Source organism: Podarcis tiliguerta (assembly GCF_965153285.1).
Source record: "Podarcis tiliguerta genome assembly, chromosome: 3".
Classification (NCBI taxonomy): Eukaryota; Metazoa; Chordata; class Lepidosauria; order Squamata; family Lacertidae; genus Podarcis; species Podarcis tiliguerta.
This window is the reverse complement of record NC_139536.1, coordinates 96040120-96060888: the sequence shown is the minus strand read 5'-3', so window position 1 is coordinate 96060888 and position 20769 is coordinate 96040120. Positions and strand designations below refer to the sequence as shown.

The window sequence follows — 20769 nt, the reverse complement described above, 5'->3', positions numbered from 1 at the left end:
ATTACTACCACATCTTCTCAATTAGTTTAAATGTGCCATTAAATCTCTAATTCAACTATTTCATGCTGCCACTTCATTTTTGATGCAACAGCAACCTAATAAGATAACTGCAGGATGCTTCTATGAAGACCATCAATGCAGAATGATGATTATAACAGTGCTTTAAATGGCTTTTACAACTTAGTCTTTAATATGTTCTGTGTTTAAATGACTTTGGTAGTCCTGGGTTCTGCATGTATCTTCAGACTGTAAGGAAAAAGCCAGCTTGCGTTTTCCAAGGCTATTAAGGGATATTGTTACCATTTGTGGATCAGATTAAATTTGAATATTCTGAATCCTTTTTTCAAGCTTTTCCAGGAGATGGAGGTGATGATGATGACAGAATTTACATAGGGGGTTTGTGATGTTAGAATCTTCCTGTTGGAACCATGAGAACCCAATGGTCTGAGGAAAACAGCTGCATGGATTCATATAGGATTATATAGCTCAGCACTTATTTATAGATCTAGACATTTTATACACGTTTATTGCATTTAGAAAATACATTGCATTCATACAAGTACTTTAAAAAAATGTGCTTGTTTTGCCAGCCATACTTCTGCTGGATTTACATGCTTATACTTGCATCCGTTAAAAAAAATATTTTCTTTCCCTTCCCTTCATTTTCTTTTCAGGTCCTTTAAGTACGGGCGCAGATCATCCCAATCACTTCTATGGTACAAACAGCAGTTCTGTTGCAGCTGCAATCCTGGTACCGTTCTTTGCTCTAATATTATCAGGGTTTGCATTTTACCTCTACAAACACAGGTATGCTGGATCTAATCTCTTGTGACATATTTAATTAAGTGCACAAACTTCTGCCTGTTGAGAGTAGAGAGAAGAGAAAGCTTTAACAAAGATTAACTGCTCAAATTTTACAAGGTACAATTTGATAGCCCAAGCAGCAAAACAACAAGTAACATTTTGGTAGCTTCTAATGAAAATTGGTTGCAGATACAAACAAACACATGGGTGTGTGTTTAAGACTTTTCTTTCATGGAAAAACAAAACAAAACATTGAGGTTAGCCTACATCAGAAATGGCTACACTGTGGCCCTCCTGATGTTGTTAGACTACACATCCAATAATCTCTGACCATTGTTCAAGTTGGGCTGATGGGAGTTGGAGTCCAACAACATTTGGAATAGCCTACCTATTTTGCATTTTTGAAACAATACACAAGCACAGCCATTTTTTTTTGAGTTTGTATGCAGTTCTCAAGCCAAGTAATGGGTACAAACTGCATATATTTGGCTAAGTGTGGATAAAAATCCATTTATTTAGTGAGAATAATATATTATTCTGTGAACTGCCCTGAGACCTCTGGGGTGTAGGGCAGTATATATATTCAATAAATAATAATATGAAAAATATATGTACATTTGCATTGAAAAATGCATGTATGAGGGGAAATTTACAAGCAAATGTAGATTTTCATGAGGATTTTTTTTTTAAAATGAAAAATGATGTGGAGAGCTGCACTTATGATCGGAAAAATTAGAAACTGAGAGAAACCAAAATGGACAGATTTGCCCAAGTCTAATCTGGTGAGCTACAGGTTGGGCTGGGCGATATCTTGTTTTCAGCAACTAAAACATTGTGATATACTGATATATCACAATGTTTGAAATTGCCCAGCCCTACTCCATACCACTCTTGCTCACAGGAGGCAGAGCGGTAAGGGTGCTTGCTCTGCTGAGGGGCAGGTGGGGATGCTGGAGGGCTTGATCAGCTGAGAAGTGGGCTTCCTTAAGCTGCCCACCTCTCTGTTGATCACTGCAATGTTAGCTGGCCATACATGCAACTTCCTGGCTGCAGGCAGAGTGACTAGGTGAGGTGCACTGCGCTGGCATCGGCCAGGGAGGCACAATGTATTGCTGGCTGAAAAAGTCTGAAACTGGTATTGCGGTTTGACCATTGTACCAGTTCCAGACAATTAATTGTAACAGTGCCCAGCCACAGGGTCACCAACCCTGGCTAGGACTGGGCAATGGGTATTGAAACATCGCCCAGGACCAGTAACAGCCCAGAGCACAATGGTGGTTTTACCCGGGGTATATTGGAAGTGAAACGGCCTCTGCACCCAGCACGCTAAAGGAGAAATAAGCTGCAGTGGCAGAGGGACTCAGGAGCAGTGGCCGTTTCACTTGCAATATTCTTCACCAGGTGAAACCACTGAGGGATGTAGCTTGTTCCTCCCTTGGCTCATTTAAACGTCTGCATTGAGGGGTATGCGGCTGCCTGCCCCTCAGCAGAGAAGTGTAATGGAGCCCCTATCCCACCACCAGATTGTGTGAGGCACAGATGAGGTGGGGGCTGTGTTAGACTTCTCCATTGAGAAGCAGGCAGCCACATGCCCCTCAATGGAGAAAGAGGTAGCTCAACTGACCCACACGCACCCCGTGCCAAGGCAGTAGAGAATGAGGCAGGCACTGGCACAGCAGGGTAAAGGGACAGAGAAAGAGGCAGCCCCCAGGGAGCCAAAAAGCTGATCAAGCCCCCCCTCCTTTTTGGCTCATGTGGGGCAGGTGGAGTAGCTTTCTATGAGAAAGAGGCAGCATCTCACCCACTGCCGCCATCTTGGCACAGGCAGGTTACCTCTTTCTCCCAGAAGAAAGAGACAACCCGCCCGTGTGAGGCAAAGGCAGCTACCACTGCCTAGCTACCTTTGCCTGGGAGGGAGCTGTGTGTTTCATCCTGGTCACCCCAGGAGGGAGCCTCACCTCAGTACCTTGTTCCCTCCATGCACCAGATGGCCTCTTTCCCCATGAGGGGCCAGGGTGAAACCACCTCAGCTCTCCCAGTAGGAGTGGTGGCAATTTAAGCTGGAGTAAATGCATCTTGTTCTTGTTTCAACATTCTGGTATATCGCCAGATCACTATGTTGAAAAGCTGACATCACCTGGCCTCCATCATAGCATACAAAATATATGTAGCACGTTAACAGTGCAATCTTCTACTCAGAAATAATACATTTTGAGTTTACCTTACTCCAAGCCATAGGATTGTAGCCTAAGGTTTAATAAACAGTGGACATGAGACAGCCAAAAGTCAACACTTTCAAGGGAGATATTGAAGCACATGCTTAATTTTTCCATTTAAATTTATGAGACTTGAAAGGACTTCTGCATTGTGCCTTACATGTGCTGCCCCCTTCCTAGTGCCTTATGAATGTTAGAATCCATAGATAAACAGACCCTACTGGTACATGCTGAGTGAGCTTATGGGAGTGCTGCTAGAGTTGGTCTAACATGAGAATTGGGTACCGTATTTTTCGCCCTATAGGACACACTTTTCCCCCTCCAAAAATGAAGGGGAAATGTGTGTGCGTCCTATGGGGCGAATGCAGGCTTTCGCTGAAGCCTGGAGAACGCACAGCCCCCTCTCGCTCTCCAGGCTTCAGGAGAGCCGCAGAGCCAGCCCCACAAGATCGGGGGACAGCGGGGAGGTGGAACGCTGCCATCCCACTGTCTCCCGATGTGGTTTGGAGGCTGACGGCGGGGAGACGCGTGCTTCTCCCGGCCATCAACCCCGCAAGCTCCGGGGACAGCGGGGAGGCGCAGCGCGTCCTCCCCGGACCTGGTCTGCAGGCAGGCAGTGGGGAGAAGAGCGCTTCTCCCCGCCGCCTGCTCCGGGGACACCGGGGAGGCGCAGCGCGTCTTCCCGTTGTCCCCGGACCTGGTCTGCAGGCGGGCGGTGGGGAGAAGAGCACTTTTCCCCGCCGCCTGCCCCGCCTGCTCCGGGGACAGCGGGGAGGCGCGTTGTCCCCGGACCTGGTCTGCAGGCGGGCGGTGGGGAGAAGAGCGCTTCTCCCCGCCGCCTGCTCCGGGGACAGCGGGGAGGCGCGTTGTCCCCGGACCTGGTTTGCAGGCGGGTGGTGGGGAGAAGAGCGCTTCTCCCCGCCGCCTGCCCCGCCTGCTCCGGGGACAGCGGGGAGGCGCAGCGCGTCTTCCCGTTGTCCCCGGACCTGGTCTGTAGGCGGGCGGTGGGGAGAAGAGCGCTTTTCCCCGCCGCCTGCCCCGCCTGCTCCGGGGACAGCGGGGAGGCGCGTTGTCCCCGGACCTGGTTTGCAGGCGGGCGGTGGGGAGAAGAGCGCTTCTCCCCGCCGCCTGCCCCGCCTGTTCCGGGGACAGCGGGGAGGCGCAGTGCGTCCTCCCGTTGTCCCCGGACTTGGTCTGCAGGCAGGCAGTGGGGAGAAGAGCGCTTCTCCCCGCCGCCTGCTCCGGGGACAGCGGGGAGGCGCAGCGCGTCTTCCCGTTGTCCCCGGACCTGGTCTGCAGGCGGGCGGTGGGGAGAAGAGCGCTTCTCCCCTCTGCCGGCCCCACAAGCGCCTGGGGGGGAAATAATTTTTTCCCCTTTATTTCCCCCCCCAAAAAACTTGGTGCGTCCTATGGGGCGAAAAGTACGGTATATAAAACAATTTCTGTCTGAGAAGATAAATTTTAAATATGCATAACTCTTAAAAAGTACCAGAAGTAACGGATCTTGAATGTCCTAAACTACAACCCTGTTAAGAGACAAAATAATCTTCAGCAGAAGGATCATTTTTATGCCTTACAAAATTAAGAATGTGTGTAGTAGTTTTGAGTCAGCTGCCCCTGTCCTTGGGAGGAAGCTTGAATGCAAAGGGTGCTGCTGCATGTGTAGGTTGCTAACCTTACCATCCTCATCTAGGAACCAGGGCTGACTGCTACAGCACTTTACTACAACTTTAAGCTATAGTCCCAGCTCAGAGGCCAAGACTTTTTAGCTTAGAAAAACCATGCACGTTTAGTTTCTGCTAGCCACACCTGCATTCTCCACAACCTCTGAGGCCTTAAGTATCGGGTGTGCAAATTTATACACACAACGCTTCTTTTCAGCTGGAACTCACTGGAATGGCATTCCAGCGCGTCTCAGCTGGGCCCTGGAAATGAGGGGAAAGACCTAACCAGACTCAGCAAAGGCCCACTGAACCTCCAGCTCACGAGGAGACCCTCTCCGAAGGGAACATCCTCTTTTAGCTCTAGATATGGTCTCCTCGCGAGCCAGGGGCACAACAGGGCCTCCCAGCTGGCACACGGGAATCCCACCACCACTGCTCCAACAGTTTAACAAAGCCGGCCGCCTCTTCCATGACCACCTGGTGGCAGAATGTATGCTATCTCTGCCTGGGCAAAGTGCAAAGGGAGCCTGCTGCAGCTTGCCTTGTAAAGCAGCACAGGGGACACAAAAACTCCACAGTCCAGGCAGGGAAGCTGCTGCCGACTCTCCTCTCACTCTCCATGCCCAGGTCAGGCTTGACCCGGGAGTGGAGCTGTGGCTGGTGGCATTGGGTTGTCACACGAGGAAGCTGTCTCTGCAGCCCCCCTGTTGGGCTGCTGCCACCACCACCACCGCCTTTGCACACATAGGTGGGGAGAGCAGGGTGACAGGGTTGGCTTCCTCTGGCTCACGAGGAGACCCCCTACCCCAAATATATCCTGTTTGGGTTCTGGAGTGGATCTTTTGAGGGAGGCGTGTTCCAGCACCTTTTGGTCTAGAAATATTATTATTGTTGTTGTTGTTGTTGTTATTATTATTATTATTGATTTATTATTTATACCCCGCCCATCTGGCTGGGTTTCCCCAGCCACTCTGGGCGGATTCTAACATAATATTAAAATACAATAGTCTATTAAACATTAAAAGCTTCCCTAAACAGGGCTGCCTTTAGATGTCTTCTAAAAGTCTGATAGTTGTTTATTTCTTTGACATCTGGTGGGAGGGCGTTCCACAGGGCAGGTGCCACTACTGAGAAGGCCCTCTGCCTGGTTCCCTGTAACTTGGCTTCTCGCAGCCACTGCCAGAAGGCCCTCGGCACTGGACCTCAGTGTCCAGGCAGAGCGATGGGGGTGGAAACGCTCCTTCAGGTATACTGGACCGAGGCTGGTATATCCGATACTGGATATAAACTACAGCAGCCCTTTTTAGTCAAATGGCCAGACTTAGAGAGAAAGTCAACATCGCGCTGTTGCAACATCCCTCCACCCCTGGGTGCTGTTCGAGGGGCTTTCTTCACCACCCAAAAAGGACCCATTGCACTCATGAAAGTCCTTATGAGGGCTTTCTCTGCCAGAATGAATTAGCTGAATTCTTCCCTTGGTAAACAACCCTATAGGACAACATAAACACGGCTAGGATGTAGACTTCTATAGGCTTACGTGGGGGGAATAAATCCCATTTATCTCAGAGGGGCTGTTTCTATTTAAAATTAAAAAAAGGTTTTAAATTCTCTAATTTTTGTCACAGCATTTACTTTGATGGAATATCTATATTAATTCAGTTCAATCTTCTAACTTCAAATAAAATGAGTGTTTTTTGAGGGATTATAATTTAGGTTCTATTTAATTATATAATTACATTCATAAATAATTAACATTATATTTAGTGTAGAAGACTCTACATATCACTACTGTTTTAATCCCTTCCTTTCAGCTCAGCATACGTTTTGAGTTCCATGTTGAAATTTGAGTAATTGAACAAAAGCAAATAGTTTTGAAATCAAATATTTCTCTATTGTTGTCGTGCGTTGTCTGACACAGGGCATTAAACAGCTACTAGTTTGTTTTGGCTCACCTCTAAAAATAAAATGTTTCCATTTTGCTTACATTTGTCTATTATTCACAGTACTGTCTAATATGGGCACCCCCCCCCCATTTACATGGGGGTTATGTTCTGAGGCACCATGTGCATCAGTGAAATTGCATATATTTGAAACATTACTGAAAAAGCCTGTGAATTCTGCCCCTTTCTGTGATGTTTTCGGGTTACTTCCAGGTCTGGCACAATGTGTGTATACACTTCCCGAAAGCATGTAAATGGGGTGTTGCCTACATAGCTTTAATAGGAATTCAGCACAATATTTTTTAATTTTGCCCATCAAAAAAAACAACACAACTTCACATACCTCTTCATGGTCACGTTTTTTCAGTACATATCTGGGTATCTGAAATGAAAATTTAAAAAACCCATGAATACAGTGGCACCTTGGGTTACAGATGCTTCAGGTTACAGACTCCGCTAACCCAGAAATAGTACCTCGGGTTAAGACCTTTGCTTCAGGATGAGAACAGAAATCATGGGGCGGTGGCAGGAGGCCCCATTAGCTAAAGTGGTACCTCAGGTTAAGAACAGTTTCAGGTTAAGAATGGACCTCTGGAATGAATTAAGTTCTAAACCCGAGGTACCACTGTATAACAGATTAAAACATGTTCTTAAAATGACCGCAGCAGTCATGTGGAGCTGTTACTGAAGCATGAGACTGTGGTAAAATGCTACGTACGCACAGCTTCATACAAGGAGGGCTTTCCTAATCCCCTCTAAAAGGAAATGTATAGTTTATGGCCCTAATGGGATGAGTTCTAGAACAGCCAAGAATTCTAGAACTACCCTAGAGTTCTAGAACTACTAGGGGGCAGAGGCAAACCTTCCAGTTTCAGTCCCTTACACCTTGTCAGGTGCCACTAGAAGGGAATGGGCTTTGGGAGAACTGTGAGGAGCTGCTCCTGGAATGGAGAAACTGAAAAGCAAAGTATGAATGGAGCAGTAACTCCTGCCAGTCTGAATCCTGGCCCTGGGCTGTTGCTCAAATAAACAGGGAATCCTTTCCATGTGCAGAGCTCCATGTCTTCATCTGCCCCCATGGCCACTCTAGAACTATTTGATTGCAGTTCTGACCACAGGATTGCCACCCATTTCCCCGTCAGCCCACTACAATTTCAAGAAACTTTGAAATTCTTTACATTAAATTAATGAAAGGAATGACAGTAAACCCTGCTGCTAAAATTCAGAAACATTGCAGCTATTTGTGGCTATTGAAACCAATTTTTTAAAATGACCAAAAAGGGAAATGATTTGAAGGCATTTCTTGCCATTTAGCAGGCTTTTAAGAACTCGAAAGAAAACATTCAGAACCTACCAGGAAGCAATTCCCATCTGTTCCATTCCACTTTTGGCAGCATCTACTACTATATTGCTCGAAGTGTTTATTTCACTTAAAGTTGGGATTAATGATTAAATGTAGCAGAGAAATGAAGGTATTTTTGCCCTACAGTTTAGCAGACTGCAATAAAAGGAATAGATTTTTTCCTCCTGTATTACTAGTAGGAAATGTTATGAATTAAGTGATAATGAGCTTTCATCTTTTCCCTGCCATGGTTTTTGCATGTTTTCTTCACAAGAAACAAGACACATAAATTGTGAAGTTGGTGACAACACTTTCCAAGAGAAAAAACTACCTATGCACCTTTGTAGTAGTGGAGAATGCCAAATTACAGTGGCCCCTCTGGATACAAATTTAATTCATTCTGGAGGTCCGTGGGCACCCTGAAAAATCTGTATCCAGAGGCACTGTTTCTGCGCACAGGCACAGCGCAATAGAACGCATGCGCGCAGAGCGCTTCTGCACATGTGCGAGCAGCGAAACCCAGAAATTCCAGGTTTACCACTTTCGCAACCCGAAGTTTACATTACTTGAGAGTAACGTAACCTGAGGGTCTACTGTACATGCTTCATCATGTTTCTCTTTGGTCCCTGTCTCTTCCTCTCCCCTTCCCCCCTTCTCTCTCTTACACACAGTGGGTGGTGGGTGGGGAGACATGGTAGTTGGTTCCCTAAAGTGCTACCTTATGCCACTGGCGAGTCTGTACGAAGGAAGCAATCCCCTGGTCTTCCATTCCATCTTCAGATTACTCCTATGCCACTGTCCAGTAAAGAGTGTAGCAACTGCGGATAATAAAAAGATAGAACAATAAAACTACAATTAGATAAAAGTATCAAAACAGTTAATATCTAAATATTAAGATATTAAAGCAATATCTTAAGAAATTCAGCAGAGCAGATGAAAAAAAATACAATCTAAACAGATTATGCAACCAAAACTGTGTTGCATAATTTGAAGTGTGTAAGGTGATTTGACTAGTCTGCTCACCTCTCTTGGTGTGTCGGCGTTGCTGGACAGAAGAGGCTTCACAGGGCCCCCAACAGTGGAATTTAAACGGCAGTGCCCTTCTTGATAGGCGACGGGGGCATATGCCCCCACCGCCTATCAGGAGCTGGATACCCTGCACCCTGCATTGGCGAATGGGGATGCAGGCTAGACTTGGGTGGAGCCAGGGCAGAGCCAATGGAATCAACAATGGGCTTCCCTCGGATCCGCCCCCTGTCCATTGAAGCAGCCCACACCTGGGGCACAGGCTATTTGTTCCTGTGCCGGTTTTTCCTGCTTCTTTGTAGGATCAGGACCAGAGTTTGCTGTGTTGCTGTGGGAGCTCTGTTTTGCTCCCTGCTGCACTAGGCTTTTGCCTTTTGCCTTTGGCTCTAGCAAGCCTCATTTGATGTAAGTCTTAAGAACTCCCACCTGGATTGACAATTCATCACTTCCGGTAGGCAGGCCAGAAGTATTTAGATTGCCCAATGCCCAAGCCAAACCTCTTTCATCTGTATTCAATAAAGCTGTGGCCTGTTTTTACCTAAAACCCAGTCTGATTGGTCTCTTATTTATATGGGTTGGGACATGGGAAGTCCGATGCCTTGTCCTGCAAGTAGTGTTCCAGTTTACATTTAATCTGGCAAAGGCAGACTAGGGGGTTTGCTTTAAAATATGGACATATTTCTTCTCCAACTCTACTCACAGCTATTGCAGTGTTTTAAACAAGCTCATGTCCTTCAGGTACACAAGTACCAGGTCCTAAGCTGTTCTTTCCTTAGTGGGAGAAAGAGTACCTGTTTTCAGGTGAAAACAGACCCATAGAACTGGCCTAAAACGGAGCCTAGTGATGTGGGAAGCCGCGCTCATGGAATTTGGATACATGTGAAACAGGTCTACAGCTTTTACTTTTTTTGATGCTTTGGTAACTGATAACTCCGTGTTCTCTGGGCTTACTAGTGAGGCAAGCTGCCAACGATTTTAAGCAGCAGGCACTTCTGGGAGCTTAATAGCGTTTAGACGTCAGGATCTTTATAAATTGCTTTAGTTGTACCATGTTATTTACAATGGCTGAGGCTCTGATTTTTATCCTCCTCTTTCCTCCCCACTCCAGAACAAGACCAAAAGTGCAGTACAATGGTTATGCTGGACATGAAAACAGCAATGGACAAGCATCATTTGAAAATCCTATGTATGATACAAACTTAAAACCCACAGAGGCAAAAGCTGTGAGGTTTGACACAACTCTGAACACAGTTTGTACAGTGGTATAGCCTTCAGTGCCCAGTTTGACTGATTCATAGCCATACCTCTGATGGACAAGCAGTAATTCCTTTGGTGCCATATACCAGTTTCCCTTCTCTAGGCTTCGCTGCTGTAATCTTTTAACATCTACCGGCATAGACGCAGCAAGGCTTTCTGGTGAAACGTCAAGTCTTCTGGGGAATCAAGACCAAGATAATTTCTTCATCTCAAAGGTGGATTTGAAATACCTGGCTGCATTTGCTCCAAAATCAAGGCACACTTTGAAGGAAGACTGCCAAGTCATATCCATCTGTCATATTTAAATGCCTCAGACTTTCACATTTGTAAGTGGCTGGATGCCTTTCAATGCAATCTTCTGGGCACTCGGATCACTCCGTTGGGAACTGTGACAAAAAAATAGCACCATAAATTATCCCCAGAAATAAGAACATTCAGGAGGAGATTTAAACAACAACAACAAAAAGAAGCTTTCTTGAAGGAGAAGACAAGACAACCTTCCTCGGGGGCTGCACACATCTACAAAATGCTTTACCATTGAAATCTTGTCAACTGTTAGAACAACCCTACAATATATCTCAGATATTCATACATAAGGCAGTCTACAAACTTCCCAGTCAGCTGTTGTATTGCAAAATGTTAATGCACAATTTTTTGCACTAGTGTGGTATGAATGACTGAGTATGATACTGGTTAAAAACAAAAACAAAATATACAGGGTTTATACACACTATCCATTGTATATAAGCATTTACTCATCTTTTTTTTCTGTCCTGTGACGCATTCCATAATAATTTTACCCAGCACGTATGTTATACAATGACTCCTTCCCCTATTCCTGGCAGAGTGACTTGTGACTATGAAGAGACAATATTTTGGTTTATTTTCCATGTAAACTCCAGTACAACCCAGCCAGATTTGGGGGTGGTGGGGGTGGGAAGCCCATGTTTACAAATCTTCATCCCCAGCCTTGTTTCCCTTTTCTCTCTCATTTCATTCATTCTTTTTTTCTCAGCATCATACTCTGTAACAGCAGGGGAGTCAGGCAGCTACTGCTGCTTGCCATGTACAAAATGTGAATAGTAATTTATTTTAGATAGTTCATAAAACCTGTGGGCCCGTGCTCACAATACAGTCTTCCCTTTTGCATTTGTTTGCCATCTTTTTTTCCCCACGTGGAACTACATTGTTTTCTAATGTTACATAGAACTTACAAATGCATTGCAAGAGCGTATGTAAAACTCGAGCCACATCCAACATGCAAGCCGCCACTGCAACCACTACGCTTTCCAATGGGGTGTCTGTATGTGTGTGAGTGTGTGAATGTCTTTGTTGGCTACATTTTTAACCAATACTGCTTGATGCTTTTGTAATCACACAGCTTGACAGAGCAAGTTTGAGATGTACGTGGAAAAACTCCTCAAAGTTACTGTAGCAAGGGTTGCCGCTAGCTTCTCAAAACGAAAATGGGGACATGGCAAAATTAACTGACAGGTTGCCGATTCACCCAAGTCTTTTACCTATAGTACTAACTCATGGGTGGCACAGAGATAAGGATAAGAAAACTGTGGGGATAGTTGTGGCATGATTAGACCTCTGTTGCTGCCTACTCCTCAGCTCAGTAGGCTAGGGTGAAAACCAGAAACAAGGGAGCTAGAGTGGCACCAGTACATACTCTGACCTTCCTTTATGTCAGAACTTTCCAAAAATGTTGGCCGCACCCACACTAATTTAATCAAACCAACTATGTTGCATTTCAAAAATTATATTCAGTTTTATACTGTATTTCTATTGCTTTCCGACAGAGGAACAAAAACCATTGTACGTCGCCAATGATTTGCCACCTGACTTTTAAAAACAAACAAACAGAATTATTTATATTAATATTCTGACACCTTCACATCAAGTACACAGGCCAGGTTCCAAAAACCTGCACTACTGGTTCCACACACCGAAAGGATCTTTGGAGTCGTGTTTCCCAAACATTACCCCCAGAAAGTCATATGTCAAACCACTTTTGACGAGGCTTTCAAAAGCAGGTTGTCATACGGCAGGGGCAATTTTTATTCCTTGTTCAAAAGGGGGGGGGGGGAGGCAGGAATTCCACTGGGCACATTCAAGCCCTTGGGCAACTCAAGTAGCTCTTTGGATCCAGTCCATTATGAACCCTGACACCAATCACCAAAAATAAGCATTAGCAGAAAATAATATATATCAGTTTATGTTAAATAGCAAGAAAAAGTTTGCAGGGCAATCTTTGATCAAAGTAGAAAAACTTACACGATTTTTGATGGAAGATACCAGCAATGCCAATAAGTTTAGCTTCTTCATCTTTTTTTAACAAAAAAAATGTTTAATATTAGAAACCTTGGCACTGTCTGGAGTTTTGTGCTTTGCTTTAGAGGCAGATTACTTTTTTATTATCTCACGTGCATTTACAATTTTATATGATATCTGACAGATTTGGGCATTCTCTGGAAGGACAACAGTGATCAGAACAAAATAGCCCTCCTTTCATAAAGAGGCATTGCTTCCAGTGTAGATTGCACTGTTGTATACTGGAGAAAGGGAAACACTGAATTGCTGCCTCTGAAGTCACTTTATTGGTGATGGCAGATGTAACCAAAGTCATTTGTTTGGGGGGGGGGAGAAAATACAAAATATGAAGGGAGAATGGGTTTCGGTTCTCCCCCAACCCCAATTCTTACCCTGTGGATGAAGAGTAAGAAGAAGGAAAGTTTTGTAAAATAGTGTTACCACCCTATATCCTGGATTGGGAGATCCAAGTGCACTTATCCGCATGCATGGATCTCTTGTATATTGCAGGGTGGGGAGCTGGTTCATTTCAATGGACTGGGCTGCACATAGAAAGCAAGTCTGTGCATGGGTTGGCTCCATTCAAAGAACTGGGGGAGCGTTTCAGACAAAGGAGCCAGAGGAATTCATTAGAGCACTGTTTTCAACTTTTCATTCTTTAGAATCTGAAAATCCTAACTTGATTTATTCTAGGGAAGTATATTTAAACAAGAAATAAGGCTGTTCACATTAGAATAATAAACCATCAACTTTTTTTTTTACTTAATGGAGGCAAAACAACCATTTCTCTCTGATATGCTCCAATCTTCAGTTGTTACTGAACTTCTCATCTGCAGTGTCACTCATTTCAGTGAAACTACAGAACAGAACATTGGTTTGTACCCACACAGCATATCTAGAGATACAGCCCTACCTAATAAAATAGGTCCATGGCTCTGTGTGTTTGTGTGTGTGTGTTTCCCCCTTTGTCACCTCTGTGCCTATCTCTTGAAGGTTTTCTGTTCCCTTTGGTTTTGTTACAGTTGCGTTGGATTGCACACTGACCAGGTTAAATCTTCCATTTCTAACACTCCTTTTCAGGCTCCATGCTTGCCCAGACACGCATCAGGTGCACCACCCCAACAGCCCAGATCTTCAAAGTGCCACCCCCAAAGTCCATTCACTTGAGTAGAGCCTGAATTGCAGAGTGACTTGAATAGTAAAATTGAGGTCTGTCGTAGTACGGTCATGCCAAAGGCAGTATGAAATCTCTGTGATGTGTTTACTGTTGACTCTTTCCCCAGAAAGGACCAGAATGATTATGATAAAGCAAAGGTAAACATACTCAAAGAAAGAACAATCAAAAACAGGTTATGTGCTTCAAAGCTGTTTAAATCTGCTGCTTGTATCACCCATCTTGCCTTTCTCCAGGCTAGCTGCAATAATTTTTTTCTTCTGTAATATATTTTGTAAACAAAACAAAAAAAGCTGTTATTAAAGAAGGGGGGAGGGGGGAAAGCTGGCATTACGATCAAATCAATCTAATTTTCATTCCCAGTACTCCATTTTGCCATTTCACGACATGCTGCTGTGACATGAAGTAGGTGCAAAAGAACTTTTTTGTACAGAGATATATTTTTTATGAAAAATTTGTAAAATTATTAAATATGCTGTACTTTTTGATTAATGTAGGTAAATTGTTAAAAAAATGTTTTTACAATACAAAAGGAGAAGAAAAAAAAATCCTGTAATTTTTTCCCAATACTGTAAAATGCACCATCTTTAGCTGAATTTTCAGTTCTGAACCTATTACACTTGTATTAATATTAAAGTGGCCTGTTTAAAATATACAGTAATTTTTTTGGCAAAAGAAGTATAAAAGACTGTAATATAGCCTGTGCAATGCCACCTATCTTGAAAGCAAATTCAAAGTTCTAATTAAATATTTAATTTTAGATTTCCAGATTACTGTGTAGCACTGTACTGTTCTTATAGTCTTATTTTATTCACTTGAAATTGAAGAATTTCTACTAACCAAGTTTAAAAGAAGGTACTTGTGTAAATGTAGGGCCATACTGACATCAGAGTTTCCTACTCAAAGTGATGTGCCTTTATATGTCTGAAGAAATACGTCTATTTCTATGAAGTGTTATTTGCCTCCTCGTATCTTTGGGCACAAAATCTGTGGAATGTTTTCACTTTCCTTACTTCTCTTATTTACAATTCCTGCACTTCTTGGAAAAGTCATGTGCATTGTGAATTATTTAGAGGTTTTCCCATGTTTCTGGACACTTCCAGACTGCCACTATTTTGTGAGTGGAACTCAAACACATTCTGACAAATTAAGGCTGCACAATTAAAATGGAATTTTTCAGTCTTGCACAACAAGCCGCTCATACCTAATGGACTTTTTGTGGTAAAAGAAGGTGGTGGGAAAATTAATACACTAGAAAGTGTGAGAGAGTAATAATCACTTGGCAAAGCATCATATAACCTCCCCACAAATAAATGAGAACAAATGCTCAATAAACTGGTCACCTCGAAGCAACCTCAGATGGTGTCCCAGTTTCCATTCCTTTTTGTTGCCCTTGCCTTAAGCACACCCACAATTTGTGAAAGGGAGAAGAAAGACACCTGGATGTACAAGCTCTCATGCATAGACTTCCCTAAAAAATGCCAGCAACAGGCTGCTTTGCTTGTTTACGTTGCATGTTAGGATTTGCCAAGATGTCACCCAATCCAACTCCAGGAGCCCAAGGAAAGAAAGCATATAAGCACACATCCATATAACTTTTTAGGCCCAAAACATTTCAATTAGGCACCATGTAACAAAGGCACTCTTGTGTTCTCCAAGTGACAAACTGGACTACTTGTGCAAAGTGATGCACATCATCATTAATGAAAGGATAAACAGGATTGGCTTGAAATGAATGGACCTGAATTTTTGCATTTTTGGGGTAGCTTACCCAGTCAAGATAAAATAGGAGGGATCTTCTAGGGGTAGAGATGTCAACTGACCTCAAATGATGTGGAATGCTCATCTCTTACCTTTTACTGTTTTTCTGTTTTACAGATTTAAAAGCACGCTTATCATCATTCAGTAAGAGAGAAAGCAGCTCTTTAAAATAAGAGGACACCATTGTTATCCTCCCATAAAGCACTGGGATGATGGCAGCTAACAGCCAGTTGGCCTGAGGATGGCTCTCTCTCCACCTCGTATTCTCTCCTCACCCCCCACCCCAAATATCGAGATAGTGCACTTTTTAAAACTGAAAAGGAAAACACGGAAGAGCTCAAGATAGTTCCCCATCTGAAAAATAACAAAACTGACATCCTGCTTCTCTGCCCCTGAAGAGGATGGGAAAATGGCTCCTTTAGCTCTAAGAAATGCACATCCCACTGAGAGCTTGTGTCGTGTTGATAGATATCCTGACTCAATTGAATGCTTAGCTCTCTGGTTTTCTCCTGTGTGCACCTTGTACAAGTGTTTGCATATTCAGCCACAACTTCCCCCCAGCAGAAAGTACATTGGACATAAGGTAGGCTTGGTCTAATCAAATAATGGCAAAAAAAATCCTGCATAAAAACCCTGGAGTTGACAGATTGCCACAGCATCTGTTACCATTCCATAGCACCTTCACAATCTGTTTAGAATGTGGATATACATTATATTTTACAGTATAGTTGAACAGCCGATTTGGCTGAATTCCAAATTGGACTGATTCTGAATCAGATTGAGGCAGCTGGTACTGAACTGGAATGACCCAAATTGATCTGGGCCTCAGAACGATCTGTAAGAGAGCCATATAGCTAAAATGTCACAAAAACGCAAGATACCATCTATTTAATCCCCTCTCAAGGAGCTACCATGCCTCCAAGTTGTATACACTTACATTAAAAACAAGAAAGTGATGTCCTTTTTACCTTTGAATTTGCTTTATTTGGGGGATTTTAAAGATAAAAAAAACCCATTTTATCTACCTGCTGACAATTTCCATGGTTAATTCCCTCTTGAGAGGCCACCATGTCGCCAAAATTCAGGCACCTATGTGAAAAACTAAAGTTCAGTGGAATTTCGTGTCATGGATGGAATCCGTTCTGGAGACCCGTCCGTAACACAGAACTGACACAAGCCAAAGTGCCGCATCTGCGCTTGCACAAGGTGTGATTTAGCACTTCTGCGCATGCGCCGAAACTCAGAAGTAACCTGTTCTGGTACTTCTGGGTTGCCGCAGGACGCAACACAAAAACACGTAACCTGAAGCAGACACAACATGAGGTATGACTGTGTTATGTTTTTAATGGCTTCCTAATTAAAGTAATGGGAAGGACCAAAGGTTTGGATTTGGGATCTGACTTTAGTTTGGGGTCTAACTAAAGTCAGATCTTTCCAAATTGTTCATAGAATCATAGGATTGGAGAGTTGGAAGGGGCCACAAGGGTCATCTAGTCCAACCCCCTGCGATGCAGGAATCTTCTGCCCAATGGGAGGCTCAAACCTATGACCCTGAATCTCATGCTCTACTGACTGAGCGATCCCATCAGATTGTGGCCATGGTCCATGCAAAGTAAGGCACATTTCAATGAGCCACCCTTTCTTTCAATCGAGAGACTGGAGCACTTGCTTAAAGCTCTCCTACTTGAATGAACAGGATTGTAATAGTATTTCAGCTGAATTGTATTCAGTGGCCTTTACTGAATAACATTAAGAATCTTCTTTTTCATTTATTTGGACAACCTTCTTCTCTATCAATAGAACCACCCCCACCTCCATCAGGATAATAGCATCGCACACTTTGTGAAACAAGGAAGCATTTTTATTTTTTGCACCTGCTTATTCCATAACAAAATATTATCTACTAAGCTTGGATCCTAGAAGAATAGGCAGGTAGGATCCTAGAATGCAACAACTGATTGGCTTGCAGGAGAAGACCAATCAGGCTCCAGAAGGAAAGCAGAGTCAGCCAATCGGATGGGACTCAGTGTGTAAATAATGTATATAAAAGCCTGAGGTTTGGGGGGAAATTTAGTCACTGTTTTACAAGCTGCAATAAAGAGCATGAAATCACTGCAGGACTCCGAGTATATTTCACAAAATGTGGCTCACAAATGCACCTCTCAGATATTCTATGACCGGTGATGTCCAAAACTCCCCACAAAAACACACAATTAAAGCAGTCCAAAGCAGGAAGCAGAGAAATTAACCACGAGGGAGATAGATATTCTGGCTACTGCAAAAAAAGAAAATAATTTAGAATGGGAAAACCATACTAATCTTCTTTGTATCATTCCAACTTTAGTATATGTGCTGCCGAAGCACCATTAGATTCATGCAAACTATGTTTAACGCATGGAAGGAGAAAGCTCTTCTCGGCAATTTTTCTGTGACAAGATTTAAAGCCAGGGGTCTATGCTGCTTAATGGACTTTTAAGAGGGCAATACCCCACTAATGGGACAAGAATGCAAACTAAAATGGAAGACATTCAAATGTCAGGGCTACTCTTCTACCAAATGCAAGCTTTTCTATGCAAGCCAATCGTAAAAACAACAGCCACACAACAACTAGTGCCTTTTGAGAACCTTCTCCCAGCCACAGGAGAATAGGTAGAAGTAGAGAATAGGTGTCTGCAATCTATAAAATATTACACCAATACAGTGTAGGGTCCCCCAGCACAATTAAATAACAATGAGGGAAACTAGATTTAGGTCAAGAAATAACTTCAGCCCAGTGGTCCAAAATGTGGTCTAAATAACTGTTTAATTTGATATCTGCCAGCAAAAGGGGGCTCACACTAAAAACCCATCTATAGATTGTATTTAGTGGCAATAAAACTAGCACTGATATACCAAGGAGCTTCACCGATATGTAGGCGAGGCTGTTGCTCTTTAGGTACAGATATTCACAGATATTCCCTTATGTTGTGGGAATGTGCCCAAATTCAGCTGTTCTGGCTGTCAGTTTTACATGAGATTAGTAAAATTACAAGGCAGCAAATAGAAGTGACACTGGAAATAGCTTTATTAAATATATTTTGAGGTAATAACACAAAACCGCATGATAAAGAACTTATTTGTCATCTGTTATCAGCAGCTAGGAATATTATAGCTAGACACTGGAGTGATGTTTTGGAGTGAACTTAGGCAATTGGTACAAAAGTGTATGGACACCGTCCTACTGGGGACGACGATGACTAACTAATGAATTATGATTGTTGAGGGAACAGAAACAAAAGGATAGCTTCACAATGGTTTGGCTTTATTTTACAATATATGCAAACCTTCCAGATAATAACCAACACAACAGCATGTAGCTGTATCCTACAATAGGGGGAAAAAATGGGTTTCCATTTTCTCCTCTTTCCCCTTCCCACTCATACAAACACACCATGCTCTGCATTACCTAATAAATGAAACAATCAATTAATAATCATCCCTGTTCTGGGTTCACTTGAATCTCTAAGTTGTTGTTTTACTAGACAACTGCCACTAAAATAAAGCTGACAAATGTACTCATTTCAACCCAATACTGATATCATGTGCCTTATTTCTGCCCTTGGCTGGCCCCCACATTTTGCTGTGCACGTTCTGCACCTGGGGCCGCAATGTTTCTTATTTGTTTTTTGTATTTGTATTTTCCAGACTGAGACTATATAAATATTCTACATTGTTAAGCTGTTGTATTATTAAAACTGAATAATTGTTTAGAGGAAGAGGAAGAGGAAGAAGAAGAAGAAGAAGAAGAAGGGGAGGAGGAAGCTTAATCTTACCAGGAACTCCACTTTCAAACAGATTGTAAATGTTCATTGTGTGGTTTCTCCCTACATGACTTTCTTAGTAGCTTGTAAAACTTAAAATGTCTGTATATCTATTATGTTAACAAAGAGTATTTTTAAGCATTTTGTTTTAATGCTTAAAACAAGCATTAAAAAAGGATAATGCTTATCCTAGGTATACTATAATTTTTAAAACTAGATCCTCCAATTACTAGATCTCAGAGCCGTAATGCCTTCAGAAGAAAACCTGGCTGCTGTGGATGACACTTCAAGGTGACAGCTGGGCAGGTAATCAGATGCAATGAGTTCCTCTTGGTTAGCTCCTTCTTTGATCCTTCCCTAGCCTGTCTCCTAAGATTCCTATGGGATTAGCAGTAGCTGTTTATGCAACTGTGGAAAGAGTAAGAACATAAAGAGTCCTGCTAGGTAAAATCAGAGGTCTAAATTCTAGGCCAATCTTCTCCAACCTAGTGTGCTCCAGTTTTCTCAGACTGCAGCTCTAACCATTGCCCACGCTGTCTGGAGTGGATGAGAGTTGAAAACATTTAAAGGGCGCCTGTTGGGGAGACTGATTGAGACCAAACATCCATTTCTCAACGGCAGGCAGCTAGATGCACTCAGGAATGTGACTAAAAAGGAAGTGAGCAAAATGACCGAAATAATGCATTAGGAATCTGAAAAGGGTAGTGCAGAGAGATTAGTTGGGGTGCAGAAATGGGGGGCTATGTGATGCGTCAGGGGAGAGAGGGAGGGAGGCAATGAATCATAAATAATCTGGATATAGAGGTTAGCTGGCCAGCTTTCTGGAACATGCTCTGTGGCTGTGTTCACCCTTCTCTTGTTGTATTTCCACTGCTGGTTTTTTAATCCATGTCCACACACCATTATCCAAAATGCATATGCACCCTGTACTTAGTTATGAGATACTACTGTTTTATGTGTTGTTTCTTAAACCAGCTTCCCGTCGACTGGAGTCCTTAACCCATTCATAATGCACCTCTAGCCAAGATGTGAACATCTTTTTGTAGGGAAAAGACACCCTCGCTCTGTCAACGCCCTGTGATGTGTACTCAAAGAGGAGTAGTATTGAAGCAGTGCTTGCGTGAACAGAGAGGGGGGAAAGAGCTGTGAAATGCAATGGGAAAAAGAACTTCATTGCATTCTTAAGGTGGTAATGTGAATGCACCCTATACACACATGAAGTACATTTTTGCCCTCAAGGAATTATGAATACAATACTGTAGTTTACAACTCACAAAGTTACAATTTCCAGCAACCCATTGCCCAGAATTCTCTGTGGGACAAAATGTGTTTTGAACGTGCTTTAAATGTGTAGTGCATACACAGTCATACAGCTCGGGCTTAACAAAAGGAAACATTTTTGGTGTTCAGGGACTTCTTAAAACTGTTCTGAGTTTTACAGTAGGGTAAGTAGTTTGCCTGAATAGATT

The 20769-nt window shown here is 43.1% G+C and overlaps 1 protein-coding gene and 1 long non-coding RNA gene across 6 annotated transcripts in view; one reads left to right on the top strand and one right to left on the bottom strand.

Moving 5' to 3' along the window:
* The window catches only part of CSMD1 (CUB and Sushi multiple domains 1), a 920428-nt gene extending 905919 nt beyond the window's left edge, over positions 1-14509 (top strand). For all 5 annotated transcript variants that reach the window (XM_083431289.1, XM_083431288.1, XM_083431290.1 and 2 more), the window contains 2 exons: positions 675-807; positions 10101-14509. In XM_083431289.1, the coding sequence (XP_083287415.1) occupies positions 675-807; positions 10101-10260 (293 nt within the window). In that variant the 3' untranslated portion in view covers positions 10261-14509. The remainder of the gene's footprint in view (positions 1-674; positions 808-10100) is intronic.
* Positions 509-10390, bottom strand: LOC310673422. Its single transcript, XR_014508989.1, has 4 exons — positions 10297-10390; positions 8685-8784; positions 6968-7006; positions 509-861 (listed from the first exon to the last, which is right to left on the bottom strand). It is a non-coding gene; the product is annotated as an uncharacterized lncRNA (long non-coding RNA).
* Positions 14510-20769: the final 6260 nt, after the last annotated feature.